At 43.3% G+C, this 15,920-nt stretch overlaps 1 protein-coding gene across 6 annotated transcripts in view; it reads right to left on the bottom strand.

Moving 5' to 3' along the window:
* Positions 1-753: 753 nt before the first annotated feature.
* Positions 754-15,920, bottom strand: part of LOC119247860 (chromatin remodeling regulator CECR2) — a 129,185-nt gene continuing 114,018 nt past the window's right edge. For 5 of the 6 annotated variants that reach the window (XM_037514622.2, XM_037514620.1, XM_054696580.1 and 2 more), the window contains 11 exons: positions 15,298-15,451; positions 10,956-11,085; positions 10,421-10,458; positions 10,245-10,336; positions 9,917-10,043; positions 8,948-9,333; positions 8,302-8,430; positions 7,303-8,149; positions 4,173-5,592; positions 1,999-2,110; positions 754-1,240 (listed from right to left, as the gene is read on the bottom strand). In XM_037514622.2, coding sequence (XP_037370519.1) covers positions 1,235-1,240; positions 1,999-2,110; positions 4,173-5,592; positions 7,303-8,149; positions 8,302-8,430; positions 8,948-9,333; positions 9,917-10,043; positions 10,245-10,336; positions 10,421-10,458; positions 10,956-11,085; positions 15,298-15,451 — 3,441 coding nt within the window. In that variant the 3' untranslated portion in view covers positions 754-1,234. The remainder of the gene's footprint in view (positions 1,241-1,998; positions 2,111-4,172; positions 5,593-7,302; positions 8,150-8,301; positions 8,431-8,947; positions 9,334-9,916; positions 10,044-10,244; positions 10,337-10,420; positions 10,459-10,955; positions 11,086-15,297; positions 15,452-15,920) is intronic. The other variant, XM_037514621.1, reaches the window with a different exon arrangement.

Here is a 15,920-nt window from a genome sequence, read left to right as displayed (position 1 = left end):
CCTATCACAGATATGACAAATGATTTCCAAGAACTTGTTCCTGATAGCTATTTTAAATCACCATGACTTCTTTTACTATAATCCACTTAAAATGAATAAAAACTATATATACTGAAATATTCCTAAATTCAAACTGTAAATCTATAGAATACATTTCTCCTATTCAAAACTGTGCAATTTCTTTATTGATACTAACATATACAAACCTGAGTAGTCACTTCCACAAAATGTGATTCGTGCCAGAAAGCTTTGTGTGATGCCTTCCAGATCACAGTCCTGGCAGGTCTGTGAAGAGGATGATGCATTTTACCTTCTAATAAGCAAAACACTCTAGTGATCCCAATCCCTGGTATTGGCTTGCAACTATCTGGTAGGGCTGGTGGCAAAATTAGGAAGGGTATTGCTCTCTGGAATCCAGGGTATGGGCAGCCCGTCTTCCGGACTGAAGCTTCTGGTAGGCGGTGCCAAGGAGCGCACTCTGCCTCCATGATGAATGAGAAACCACACGGGTAGGGGCGGTGTAACTGGACTCTTTCAGGCTGACTGGAAGGAAGGCCCTTAGCTCTTAAATGGCCAGCTGGTCACTGAGGAAACACAGTTAATGTGTTACAAGATGAAACCTCTCCTACCCTCTTCTCCGCCTCTCAGATACTCAGTGTGACACGATTGTAAACAGGTAAGGATCACTCCAGTGCTGCATGCCCACCAGTTAGGATTTCCATTTCTTCCACATCCCCACCCACCCTTCCCATTCTATGTACAATACATTCACCACCAACAACAAAACTTATTTTAAAGGCAACATGAAAATTCTGTAAACTGGACCCAGCTCCAAACACATTAATACTACGAGTAGTCCCTCCCCAAATATATACCTGAGTTTAGCTGCTCATGAGAGTTTACAAGCACCACTCCATTCTCAAGTATGCCCCCCTGCCCCCCCGAGCTTCAGATGATTCCCCTGGACAAGCCTCAGGACTTGAAAAGCCATCACTACTTCTAGTTCGTTTGTTCTTGACAGTCTATTATTTATGCAAGAGATCCAGCTCTGACCCAGGTGCTATGTGAGCTGCGCTAGTGATCTGGGGAGTGTGCTTCTAGGGCCCTGGCAATGGCTCCGTGGAGGGTGTGGCGGGTGGTAGGGAGAGAGATGGGAGGATCGCACCCCACATTCTCCGTGTTCCAGTCTTCATGTGCAGCTTTCCATTTCCTTGGGGGTTATTTCCTCCATGGACTAGCTCTGAGGAAACAAAGACCAGTATAACAAAATTAAAAACTTGCTACAAACTGTTTTAACAAACCAGAGTTGTTTCTCTGTATTTGGGAAGACGACTTGATATAGCCCCAGCAGCCACAGTTTGCTTCCAGAGGGTGAAACGCTACAGTCCTCCATCTCTGACTCAAGCCCCAGCCCCATCACTTAGGGGCTGCAGGACTTCTCGCACACTCGGGAAGAAGGACGGCAATTTCTTTATGGGGGTCCGGGAAGAGATGAGAGGAAACATACATGGAGAAGCAACATACATGGAGAAGCAACGAGTTTCTGGGGCTGGCGCAGAAGCAGTCCTTGAAGGCAGCTCCTAGTATTATTTTGGAATCTGATTGACAGGTATCCCTCAAATGAAACTGGTGTCTATAAAAACAGACAAGGTGTCATATCATGACAAATGTTGGAAGCCAGTTTGGGGAAATGAGGTTTAAATAATCCCCAAACAGCTGGTTACCATGAGCACAGGAAAAGGAACATGAGGCAAACAGCAGAGAAGCTACTTCCCAGGTCTTCCTTTCCCAATCTTCCCCACTGCCAGGTCACAGTGAGCACAGAGCCTGACTAGACCTTACAACCAACTGCCTGCAGGACTGGAAGCACTTCCCAGGGAAAGTCCCTTCATCAACAGGACACGTTCAAAGGTTTTTTTCAGAACGGCAATGAAGTCATGGGCCAATTTCCTATAATCTGGAGGAATAAGAAAAACTCTAATTTTTGATAACTTTTACCTGATCAAGAGGAATTGTCGGGGGCTTATGTGGGGGCAGCTCTTCCTGGGATGCTGCTGGTGTTGGGGTCTTTGGGAATAAGGACTGCGCCTGGGCTGGCTGCACCTGCATTCTAGAGTCACAAGACAGGAACAGAGAAGAGTTAGTGAAGATACAGCTTGCAAAAGAAGACACTATTCAAGCAGCTTTCAGGTGACACTGCCTTAATTATGCAGGAGATCAAACTTGAAATCATCAACACACTGACATCATGTGCCTCTTGGTGTGATGTGTTAAGTACGGCATTTATCACCTCCACAGGGCGGTTTCATCTGATTCTACACTTGATCTTAGCCAAAAGGCCGAGAAGCGATTCATCTGATTCTAAAGACAAGGGTCTGATTCTAAAGACAAGGGAAAATGAAATGAATCTAATTTGGAATGCACTATATGAGAACTGGCCTGGAGTCTTATAAAACAAAGAAAACAAACCAGTGATAGGACAAAAGTTGCAAATCAAGAGACTAAACATAGCAAACACATGTAAATACACAAAATAGATTAGATGCTGGATGGAAAAAGACAACCAACCAACTATAAAAGACATCTTGGGGGGCCTCCCTGGTGGCGCAGGGGGTTGAGCACTGCATTATGAGGTGGTCCGCAGCCTCTGTAGCACGAGTTCGATCCCTGGCCAGCCAGGGAGAAACCCACATGGCGAGGCAGACCTCTCCTGTCTTGCCTGCTGCTCCCCTCAGCAGTGTATTTCAGTCAGTCTGCCTGTTCTGTTCCCTGCTGTCGCTGGTGGATCCTCTCATCCCCCACATCTCTGCCCTTGTGTGCATAAATAAATCTTTAAAAAAAAAAAAAAAAGATGTCTTGGGGTCTCCCTAGTGGGGCAGGGGTTAAAGACACAGCACTATCAAGCTATCGCCAGCCACTGCAGCATGAATTTGATCCCCAGCAGCCAGGGAGCTACCCACATGGCACAGCAGACCTCTCCTGTCTTGTCCACTGCTCCCCTCAGCAGTGTATTTCAGTTGATCTGCCTGTTCTGCTCCCCACTGTCTCTGGTGAATCCTCTCATCCCCTGCACCTCTGGTCTACACCCCAGTTCTTGTACGCATAAATAAATAAATCTTAAAAAAAAAAAAAAAAGACATCTTGGGGATAACAGCAGAAAGTAAACAAGGACTCTCTTAGACACCACTGATGCCATTTTCCTTGGGTGTGGTAACACTTTGAGATGGTGTCTGGGAGAATGTCCCTATTAGGAGATGTATACTGAAGTACTTAGAGGTAAAGGGTCATGATGTCTATAACTTACTTTTCAATGATTTAGAAAACAAAGCAAAGGAAAGGAATATTTTTAGAAGGGTATAAAACAAATAAGGCAACATGTTAGGGGGAAGGGCTTGGTATTGGTGAGGGGCATGCTGGTTTATAAGTTGGGCAGTACTATTTTTATAAGGTTTCAGAGCCCCCCCTTTTTTTTAACCTTGGTGGGTCTTAAAAGCATTATTAACTGAGAATTCTCACGAGGACAGGATTTGACTTGTTCCAATTCTGATGAATCTAGATTCTTCATTCAATGAGAGGGGAATGAGAGACAGGGAGTAAAACCTGGATATTACCAATGACCTCTTTTACTTTGTTCAAGGTGGATGAATTCAGCAGTAATGTCCAAGCCTTTGCCAACAGCTCCTAATCCATGATTATTTTGTTTTTAATATCAAAGTTTAACCAGTTATTTAAATGCCAATTTATTTTTATGAGGGGGAAAATAATGCCTAACTTAAAACTGAACTCTAAGGCTAATTTATTTCTATAATGCCTCCAATATTAACAAAGCAGCAACATGGATGACCTAGAGGGTATTATGCTTACTGAAATAAGTTAGGAGAAAGGCAAACACTGTATGATTCCATTCATATGTAGTAGATAAGAAAACAACACACACCAAAAACAAGACTATAAGAGAATAAACAGTGGTTACCAGAAGTGGAGGACGGCGTTTGTAAATTGGATAGAAGGGTGAAGTCAACTGTATGGTGATGGTGGAATCTAGACCTCTGGCGGTCAGCATAATGTGGTATATACGGTTGTTGGTGTTTAAGGCTGTACACCTGGAACCTATTTAACATTATAAACTGATGTTTGTTCAATTAAACAAACCCAACCTAATGAAATCTTACCCTGATGGTCTGTACATTTCCTGGAAAGGTCCCCTCATTCCACTTCCAGTGCCAATTTGTTCCATCATTATAGCTTGAAAGTGACCCAGGCCTTCCTCCTGACAGCGATAGACGGGGCCCTCCTGAGAGAGGCCATTAGGCTGGGCAGCTGCTGGGTGGTGAGGTGGGTGAGCAGCTACAGGAGACGAGTAGGCCCTGGGTTGGAAATGGCTGGTGGGCCGCTGCGGTGTGTAAGGAGGCCCTGTTTGTAGCATCACACCATGGGGAGGGAAAGCAGAAGAACCAAATCCCATCCCTGAACTCAGAGGTGGAGGAGGAGTTCCATAAAGATATTCATTGGTTGACAGTGAACTCTGTCGCTTGGTAGCTGCATTATGGTTGTCCAGGTCTAAAAATTCTTTGGGACTCTCTGGTCTCTCCACAGATTCATCCAGCTTCTCGTCTTCTGGACCAGGATTCTGCCCATCATTTGCAATCACCTTAGCAGCCACCACATCCATTCGGCTTGGGGAAGTTAAGGCAGCATTCAGTGTCTCACAGCCTTGCACACCGGCCACGGTGCTCTTATCTGAGAAGAGGTGTCTTGGTGGGGGAGGCTGGCTAGGAGCTGGGCCACTTGGGCTTCCTGGGGGATGGAGATGCCTCTGCCAGTCAGAAAAGCCCTGTGGACATGTGTAGTAAGGAGTTCGCTGATAGTGATGGTAGGAAGGCTGGGGTGGTGGCTGATAGGAATACCTCATTCCTTGGTGGGGGCGGTATCGGGGAAAGACTCCTGAATGAGGGTTGTTAGACTGAAAGCTTCTAGGGGGAAAATGCTGAGGATGCGATACTGAGGGTTTACTTCCCATGACAGGGCCCAAGCCTTGTAGGCCTGGACTGACGTGGTAATGTGTAGCCGAATTTGGGTATTCCAGGCCAGGCATGTACAAGGGAGAAAACTGGTTTACAGTGCCTCCCATCAAACTTGGGTCTGCACTGGGAGGTGTAGTTGGGTTCTGTCCTGCACATGGTATGGTTTCCTGCAGCATTTTTCCTCTGGGACAGAGTGGCTTTTCTGAACCACCACCACCAAGCCCCTTCACCTGTGATCCACAAGGGGATACTTCCACAATCACTCCATTTTCGGGTAGCGACTCTCTATCTGCCAGAGTGGAGACATCCTTCATGCATCCTTGGGCTGCTGGGCTGGTATAGCTGCTATCTGAGGACCAGGCACTCTTGCTTTTTGTTGCTTTACAGTTGTCTCCAGATTCTGAAGAGTCACTTTTGAGGTCTGGGTCCTCTGCTTCCCTCTCTTGTGGTGAGCTCTGCCTGGTACAGTCAGTCTGCAGGGGAGGCGTAGGGTGAGGTAGTTGTTTGAGGTACACCCCCTCTGAAGCACCAACACTTGGTGGTTTCTCCTCAAGACCAGGCATGGTATCTGTTCCAAGGAAAACAGAGAACAAAATAATTCAATAGCTGATAGCTGACGAAGGTGGTAATGCAGAGAGCATGGTAAGTAGTCGGCTAAGGGAGTCAGGGTAGAGGTGAACATTCAAGCTCAGCCGGGCATTTTTAGAATCCTTTTCAGGTCATGAACTTGAGGCCCCTGCATACTGCCTTTCAAGATACTCTTGTCTTCCTCCTGCGTTGTCACTGTCAGGCCAGTGAGAGGGTGCGAATGGTTCATGGCACAAAGACTCCAAGCAGATGCATGTGGAATGTGTCAGGAGGGTGTTCAGCTGTCACCATACCCAAATGCAGACCAGGCAGAAGGCTAAAATTTGACACAAGGCCCACAGCATAACGAGTATTAAGAAGGTTCTATCTCATCAGAGCATAAGCTCTGGAGCAACAGGGGCCTTGCTTTGTTCCCTATAATCCTCTCACTACCCGCACCAAATGGGGACTCAATAGCTGTTGAATGAACGAAAATATTCATTTTATCTGTCTATCATGAAAACATGCCTATATCATATAACAGAAAAGGCACCTTCAACACATTATAAAAATGTAATAAACCCAATGAAACTAATATTAGACTTAAATACTTTATTACAATCTCACAATTCTTTACCTTTCTGTTGAACCAACCCATAAGTAGAGTCTTCTTACTAAAATCTGCATTTTTCAATATTCAGTAAACAGAAAAAATGGCAACAAAGAAGCTTATCCAAGGTTCCACAAGCGGCTTTCTTTTTCTAGCTTAGAATTTCAGACACTACTTGAAATAAGTAGTAGGAAATTCTGCTAGAGCTTGTGTTCCCAAAGTAGGCCTTTTCTCATTAAAAAAACTAAAAAGGGGCCTCCCCAGTGGCACAAGGTGTTAAAACGCAACCTATGAAGCTGTCTGCGGCCATTGCAGCATGAACTCGATCCCCAGCCAGGGAACTACCCGCAGGGTGCAGAAGACCTCTCCTGGCTCGCCTGCAGCTCCCCTCAGCAGTATGTTTCACAATCTGCTTGTTCTTCTCCCCACTGTCTCTGGTGAATCCTCTCACCTCCCCCCCCAACCTCTGGCCCATACCCCACCTTCTTGTATGCATAAATCTTAAAAACAAACAAACAAAAAAACCTAAAAAGTTTGAAAAATAACATAAATTTTAAGTAGATTCATCACATTTTGGAAGACTCCAGGTGTCCCCATTCTCTATTCATGGACGGAAGAAAATTAAACATAATACCTGTTAGACATCTATCCTGGAAATAGGCACTAATTACATGAATTGTCTTTTATTCATCTTTCTCCTCCAGTTTCATTTTATTCTCTTATGGTACTTCTCAGAAATTCCTTCAAGATTTGCTAGCTCTCACTACCTTCCATTCTCAATAGATCACAAATATATATCCAAAATAAAAACAGATTTAAAAAAAAAATACTATACACAAGTCTTGAAAACAGTATCTAGTAGCACAGTAAGCACTTCACCCGTATAACGATCATTATCACAATTTCTTTTCAATTTTTGCATAAAAAACAATACTAGGTGATTGGTTGACCCTTAGTTAACCCTTATTCAAGAAAAACAAAGAGAGGAAAAAAAAAAAGCGGAAAACCAGTTTGTGTTGGGTTTTGCGTCCTGTATAAAGACTGCTCATGACTCAACAACTTAAAGAGCCGAAAGGCGGCAGGCGCGGCCGTGTAAGTTACCTTGGTCATTCTCAGGATCGTGTGTGTCACTGCTATCCTGCGTCCTCCCAGGGTTCCCCAAGACAGGCTTGGGGGCTGACACACTTACAGATGGTGAGTGAGCCACCTGTGGAAAAGGGCCAGGTAGATGGGGGGGAGTAAGCTGGTGGGGGTGGTAAGGCACACCTGGTGGGCAGACGCGGGAGGAGAGCTGCTGCATGGCGATCATCTCTGGGCTATCCATCATGGAGTCCCCTCCTTGCACCCCCCGCAGAGCCTGGGAGGGCGCGCCAAACAGCGAACTTGGTGCTGGGGCTGGAGGTGGCTGTAACCGATGTCCACCAGATTTACAGGGTGGTCGCATATACCCTGAAGAAGGAACTCCATGAGGTAGAAAGCTTGATTGTTCAGTCCACTGGTTTGGGGGGAGAGGTGGTCTCATCACTCGGGAATCCATCATGTGACCGAGAGTACGAGGCTGGTGAGAGGGTCCTGGCCCCATTGGGGACTTCTCATCTGGCCCCAGGGATCCTGGGTTTGTAGCACCATGGTTCCCATTCCAGACAGCAGAGTGTACTCGATTCAGGTACTTATATGAACGGTACATATGGCTGGGAGGAATTTCTGAGGTTTCAGGAAAGTCTGGGGGTCGGGGTGGAGCCCCTCCATGCCTGGAAGGAATAAATCCTGGTTGGAATTGAGCTGGAGGAAACATATTTCCATCCGGAGTAGGGCCACTCATTTGCCCAAGCTGCAAGGATCCAGGATGTGACCCCATGTTAGAAAGGTGTGTCAGACCCCCACACACTTGCTTCTCTTCAGGTGTGCCTAGCCTGGGTCCTCGGTGGCTGTTAATTCCAACGGGAGGCTGGCAAGAAGATACAAAGACAAGAGAGTTCATCAGACTCAATTAACATCTCTTGTAAGGCACATAATCTATAGTAACAGATTCTGTAGAACAGGAGATAATGAATTGAATTTAATCAGGGAAGAGAGAGTATTTCTAAGCAGGCTGCTTACCTGCATGGCAAAAGGCTGATGCTGCTGTGCAGGCTCTCCAGGGTGTGGTTCGGGGACTCTACAGGACACATGTAAGCTGGCGGGATCTGACCCTCGAAGAGGACCGAACGTTCCCGGGACTGCTGGCCTCTGGAGGAGGAGAAGCGAGGAAAGGAAGAGAAAAGAGAGAGCGAGGAAGCAGGTATTAGGTAGGAAAGGACTTTTCCTGAAGGTGAATGCACTAAGGATTTAGGACAGAGTGGCCAAGATGTGGAGATCTCTAGCATATGGGTGCTGAGGTGAGGAAGCACCTGCACTGACACCAATTGCCTCTCCAGGGAAGGTGAGACCAATCTGGTCCTCTTCAATCTTTCCCATTATTTCATCCTCTCTCAGCACATTTTTCAGCCTATTTCCCCTCAATGGCTCCCAACATGAAACTGTACAGCTATGGTGTACCTTACGTACAGATCCTACTTGACTTTATACATAGAAAGATTGTTTAATCCCGATTTTTGCCCACACTGGGACTGCAGATACCAATGATTGGGAGAAAGGAGGAATAAAGGAAGGACAAATGAGGGGAGAAGAAATCAACCATGCACAGAGAGGTTAGTTTAGAAGTGAAGCCAACTGAAACCACAACAGAATTTAAGCCATCGCTTACCATCTGGTTTAAGAGGGGTGCCTGGTTGGGCATCCCACCATAATGCGGGGGACGGGAGAAGCCTCGGCCATTGGAGGTCCCCAGCTCCCGAGGGAGCTGTGCGGAGCTGCTGCTCTGATCATCCCCGGAGGAGGCTCGGCGCGCAGGTGGCAAGGACTTCCCCCCATTCTCCACAGGCTGCTGCTTCCTGCTGGGCCCTTCGGAGTCCCTGGAGCGGGTGCAAACATGACTTCCGCCACTTCGCCCCGCACGACTCCGTCTCTTCTCTCGCTTTTCATCTTCTCTGACCCAAAATTCTTCATCTGTGTCGCCATCTTCACCAGGAAAATGCTTCATCATTGCCCGATGGAAACACCTCTCTAAATTATCAGACATCTTGGTATATTCTATAGGGAGAAAAAAAAGAGTTGACCTCTTCTAATGAAGCAATAAAGAAGCTACTGGGGCAAATCCTAAATTTAAGTCAACTTGAGCATTTGTTATGAGCTATGGATACAAGATGAAACCACATATGGTTTCTGCCCTAAGGGCTCTGGACCGAATGGCTGATGATGCAGTGATTCCAACATTATTAACCCAAACCAGTAAAAATTTAATTTTTAAGGTTAAATTAAAAAAAAAAATTAATACAATCATTGAAACTACCTAGTAAAAAAAACTAAGGCATACTGAGCTACTGAATAAATGATTCCATGTTTCTATACCCGGAGTTGTACATACTGCTAGAGATTTACTCTGTGCACGTCTCAAAATGATTTAAGAATCAATTCCATTCAGGCGCAGTCTTGACTGTGGTTAACTGTCTGTGGTTACCAGACAAAGTACAATGTAGACCCAGACTGGCTTTCTAGGTTAATGAGAAATAATCTGAGCCCTCTCGGCATGTATTTCTCGAAGAGAAGATGCTTCACGCTCTGTGCTAATGGTATAGTAAAATGTGTACCCTGAGCAAAACCCTTCTCCACTCACCACTACTTTCCCCATTGTATTTTCGACAATTCCTGAATATAGTCTTCATGTCATTTACAAATTCCTCCTTGGTACAGTATAAACCACTGTTCAGTTTCTTCTCCATGCTTGAAATATCCATGGGGACCTAAACGGGAAAGCATTTAGCTATAATATATGGGGGCACAACACCTCATATGAGGCAAAGGAATCATGCCATTAGGAATTGCTCACAAGTCTCCAATACCCTGGCTCTCAAGGAGTAATAGATGAACTTTAACTAAAAAACAACAAAAATTAAAAAAGACACAGACGATGTAGCATATATAAGTGCAAAGTAAATCTCTACCTTAATAATCTGGTAATAGTTAGGGGCGTAAGATTCATCCACAGGTTCCAAAAAAGGCCAGGAATCCTTATGCGCCTTTACCACATCTAGAACTGAGAGGCACAGAGAGCTTAATTAATACTCACACAGGAGTATTTCTATCTATCAGAAATACAACAGTTGGAAATGGAACTGACCTTTATACATGGCAGTGAAATCATCATCCAACTCAAAGCTGTGAATCAGAAAAGAAGAAGAGTAACTTTGACTACCTTCTCTTTTAAGTCTTTTGATTCAATCAGACATATAATTGACTGCATCAAGATTTGGAATAATCTTTACTTAAAAAAAAAAAAAAAAAAGACATCTGATACTGATAACACACCTGAGGATAACAATGCAAAGGTTAGCATCCTTTAGCAAAAAATAAAAAAAATTTTCCTCATATATAAAATGTTGGGAATGGCCAAGATGAACCGGAACTTAATTTATGATCTGATATTGTTGTTATTTAACAGCATTTTCTACCTCAGGTTTTATTTTACTCTATGTGCATTTTTGTGAGCTAAAGAATACCGAGAAAGCGTACAGCAGAATGAGGAGCTTGTGAACACCGACTATGGCTGACCATACAGGGCTGCTGTAAGGATCAGGAGAGAATAGTACCCGAACACAATGTCTGAGTGTTTGGTAAGACACTGGCCGCTACTACTAGTTTCATTAAATACTTACAGGTCTTTAGCCTTTTTTTCTTCCCTCATGGGGGAATTAGGGTCCAGATGGGAAAGTTCTGGGGGAAGCTCTTTCCCTTGAGCCAGCAGCCATGCCCTTTCTTCCCTGAGCTTTCTCCTTTTGGCTCGATCTATAAGGAACACGAAGTGTTAGTGTACAAGTGAGTTAAGTATTCTTTAAATAATTTTATGTTCTTAGTAATTTTGAGAAAATGAACAAATATGAACAAAATAGTCATGAAGCTATTTTTTGCCATCTTCTTTTTGAAAATCAGGATGTTTCTATAGCTGCTTTATGAAAAATAGAAACGAGTAGGACACCCTTTCTTAGTCACACTGTGTTCAAGGGGGATGAGGGCAGTAGGAGGCGCTGGATGGGAAAGTAGAAAACAAAATTAGAAGAAAAGGGAAAAAATAGAAGACGGAGGATTATTTTTCTTTGATGACCTGAGGACTTTTGTATCTTTTTTTCAAAAATGAAAATATCCAGACTCTCAAAACAAACACATACAGGATTTTATATGCACATAGGTTTTGAATTTACAAATGCATCCATGCACACCCATTTGTCTTTGCTTTCCCACCCACCCCCACCTGCACCACTGGCAGTGGTTCCTACCAAGCCAGTGGTAGTAATAAGTTTGGCTGGGAACAAGTGAAAGATGCCAAATGGAATTGGCAGGGACTGGGAGTGAGGGATAATTTTTTTCTGGCTCATAGTCATGGCGATGAGAAACACACTTGGCATTCCATTGCTGGTCTGACGGGGCACTCACTGCCAGCAGGGAACAAGAAGGTCAGGAGTAAAAGGGAGGCAGGAAGATGAGGAACACTGTAAGACAGCAAGATGGAGAAAGAAACCAGGACAGGTCTTTTTTTTTTTAATATTTATTTATTCATTTATTCATTTATTTATTTATACAAGCACCAGGTATAGTCAGAAGTGTGGGAGGGTGAGAGGATTCACCAGAGCCAGAGCGGGGAACAGAACAGGCAGACTGACGAAATACACAGCTGAGGGGAGCAGAGGGCGCAGGAGAGGTCTGCATGCCATGTGGGACCCTCACCAGCGGCTGGGGATAGAACCAGCGCTGCAGAGGCTGCGGGCAGCTTTGCAGCCCAGTGCTCAACCAATGCGCTACCGGGGAGGCCCCAGGTCTTCTATTTTTATCCCCAAGGGACAGGCACCACATGTGCCTGCTTAGCTATGAGCATGACATGACTCTGAAAACAGTGTTCTCCCCGTCATGTTCCATTTGACTTGTGTTTCTGTTTCTGGATTATTCTACTTGTAAATAATCTAATCTGTTGTAATAAACTATAGGAACTTTGCTATGAACAACTTTTAATAGATTTTCTTTTAAAAAGAGAATTCTGGTTTCAAGCTTAAAGTAACTACTAAACTATCAAATCTTAACAATTTTGCTTTATAACTCAAGAACAGTATTTGGCTGCTCAAATAATCCATTTTCTAGTTGACTGCAATTTTTTTTCATTTTGTAAAATATATTAGGACTCTTTTTATATTGGATATAAAACCTGATACTATAAAACACAGAGGAAAAAAACATAGGCAAACACTCCAGGGATGTTTTTGGAGACTAGATTCAAATGACAAGGGAAACAAAAGCAAAAATAAACCAATGGGACTACATTAAACTGAAAAGCTTGTGCACAGCAAAAAACTATCATGAAAGTAAAAAGATATCCTACCAAATGGGAGAAAATATTTGCACATCATACATCCGACAAGGGGCTAACATCCAAGATTTACAAAAAACTCATACAACTTAACAAAAAGAAAACAACCCAATCAAATAATGGGCAGAAGGGTTAAGTAGACATTCCTTCAAAGAAGACATACAGATGGGTCATAGTCACATGAAAAAATGCTTATCATCACTTACCAGGGAAATACAAATCAAAATCACAATGAGATACCACCTCACATATGTGAGAATGTACCACAAAAAACCCAGACTTAAGTGAGGGCGTGGAGAAAACAGAACTCTTGTGTACTGCTGCTGAGAATGTAGACTGGTCTCGCCCCTACATAAAAAGATCTACCATATGATTCAGCAATCCCACTCTTTGGTACAGAGTCAAAGAATGCAAAAACACTAATTCAAAGAGAAAGATGCACTCCTATGTTCACTGCAGCACTATTTTACCATACCAAGCTATGGGAACAATCTGAAGTGCCCAAATGGCAGATGAGTGGCTAAAAATGTGGTGTAGACACACAATGAAATACGACTCAACTATAAAAAGACATGAAATATTGCCACTGCAAAGGCATGTGTGAAACTGGATGAAATTATGCTAAGCAAAGAAAGTGAGGAGAAACGCAAATATCAGATGACTTATTCATGTGGAACACGAAGAAACAACACTAAGGAACAAAACTAAACAAGGGGCCTCCTGGTTTAAGGGGCTTAGGGGTTAAGTCTCAGCACTATCACCGTTTTGGCCCGAATTCGATCCCCAGCCAGGGAGCTAATCCATGTTTGGCGCAGCAGACCTCTCCTGTCTCTCCTGCTGCTCCCCTCAGCAGTGTATTTCAGTAGATCTGCCTGTTCTGCTTCCCACTCTGTCTCTGGTGAGTCCTCTCACCATGGCCTCCACCCCCTGCACCTCTGGCCTATACCCCAGTTCTTCTGTGTAAAACAGAAACAAAAAACTAAACCAAAACAAACCCTAGAAATGTGAGTGTAGAATTGTTAATGAAACACTGCATTAACAAAGTCACACCCTTATCATGCTGTTTTATTCAAAATTTTAAAAATTCAATACTTTTATTTATTTATTTTACTTTCTGAAAGATGGTTGACTTTGTGTTTTTTTTTTTAAATAATAAATTTTATTTTTATATTCCCCCATACAATTGCAAACGCCCCATTCTGACCCCAATCCCTCCCCTCCCGCCCCCCACCCCCCAAAAAGTGTCTCTGGTTCATAGTTTTTTGTTGATTTTGATTTTCACTTTCTTATAGTTATTCATTTTCCTGGTCCCTTATTTAAGTTTTCTAGATTCCTGCTATGAGTGAGACCATACGGTATTTTTCTTTTTCTTTTTGGCTTATTTCACTGAGCATGATCCCTTCCAACGCCATCCATGTTGCTGCAAATTGCATGTGTTTATCTTTTTTGAATGCTGAGTAATATTCCATGGTGTATATGTACCACATCTTCTTGATCCAGTCATCTATTTTTGGGCATTTGGGCTGTTTCCAAAGCTTAGCTATTGTAAATAGCGCTGCTATAAACATAGGGGTGCAGGTGTTCTTTGGAATTGATGTTTCTGTGTCCTTTGGGTAAATACCTAGGAGTGGAATTGCTGGATCATATGGAAGCTCTATGTTTAGTAGGTCCAGAAATCTCCACACAGCTCTCCACAGTGGTTGGACCAGTTTTCACTCCCACCAACAGTGCAGAAGAGTTCCTTTTTCTCCTTTTTCTCAAAAATTCAATACTTTTATTAAAAAGAAAAGACAAACTGGTCTGTACTCAACCAAATCAAGTGACCTTCTATGGCATGATTCATTAGGCCTGCTTACATACAAAGCTCCTCTCTCATACACCCAGGCGCAGTGGTGAGTGTTTGTTTCAATTCAAATGAAAGAAAAGGCTCCTTATATCAAGACGAGATCTGAACCTAAGTCTGAAAAAACGGTTTTGTTCTAGTAACATTAATGATATTATTAAAATTTATATAGCACATCTAATAAAGTATTGCTAAGACTTTTTAAAGATTTATTTATTTATTTATACAAGCACTGGGTACAGTCAGCAGCGAGGGAGGGTGAGAGAATTCACCAGAGCCAGAGTGGGGAGCAGAACAGGCAGATTGATGAAATACACTGTTGAGGGGAGCAGCGGGCATGGCAGGAGATGTCTGTCGCGCCATGTGGGACCCTCGCTGGTGGCCGGGGATCGAACCGGCGCTGCAGAGGCTGCACGCAGCTTCGCAGCCCAGTGCTCAACCGCTGTGCCACCTGGGGAGGCCCTGCTAAGACTTTTTAAAGGATATTTCATGTGTTTGTAATTATTTGTGCTATTAGTTGTCATTAGAAAATTAATTTTTTCCCTACTTTTTCCTATTCTATGTGAATGACATAGCAGAGGTAAGAGCAACAAGCAGAAAATGGAAGCAAGAGTACAATAGCAAATCTAAGTGCTCTTGCTGAAATGCAAAGTTAGATCAATCTGGATGATGAAGACAAAACAATGTACAAGATACCTCAATAGGAACTGTCAGGACAACTTAGTTAATTGAGAAAGACTAGTTCTGACTACGAGGAGGTTAATTCTCTTGCATATGGTGCTTCAAAGAGTACACATACCTTCCACTGCCTTGACCTTTTCCTCCAGCTCTCGTTTCCTCTCTTCCTTCAGCATCTGCTCCTGCTCCTTCTTCTGCACTGCGAGAAGAATTTGACGTTCTTCCTCCTCTTCTTTGCGCTTCTGTTTTTCTATTCTGGTAAGTACAGGTGTCTCCTGTGAAGAGCCAAAAAGTATAAAGAGTCAATACACAGAAACACAAGATCACCTCTTTGGATAGTTAAGATTTAATTTTTATTCAATAGGCACAGTAAATATTATTAAATAGGCTGGCAATTTTTATAACCACAAGTTGCTTTTATCATTGAAAGAAGGAATGTGTAGATACATGAGCACACTAATATTAAATCACTTAAAAAAGGGTAAAAGTTTCTGGCCCGGTAACATCTACAATCTCTGGGAAATAATCTTTTTTTCCCCCTTTTTAAAAAAAAATTGAAGTAACAGTAGTTTAGAGGTCAGGTGTTGCCTCTCACCTCAGCAACACTGTATTTCACATATTCACTGCCAAATGCCCAATCACCATCTACCACCAAGCTATACCCTTCCCACTTTCATAATCATCAATTTGATATCAGAGTCTTAGGGTTTGTTTTTGTAGCGTCTGATTGCTTTTTCTTTATAT

This window comes from Talpa occidentalis, unplaced genomic scaffold, assembly GCF_014898055.3.
Source record: "Talpa occidentalis isolate TD23 unplaced genomic scaffold, MPIMG_talOcc4v2.1 talOcc4.16, whole genome shotgun sequence".
Classification (NCBI taxonomy): Eukaryota; Metazoa; Chordata; class Mammalia; order Eulipotyphla; family Talpidae; genus Talpa; species Talpa occidentalis.
Note: the sequence above shows the minus strand (reverse complement) of the source record. Positions and strands in the feature narration are given on the sequence as shown.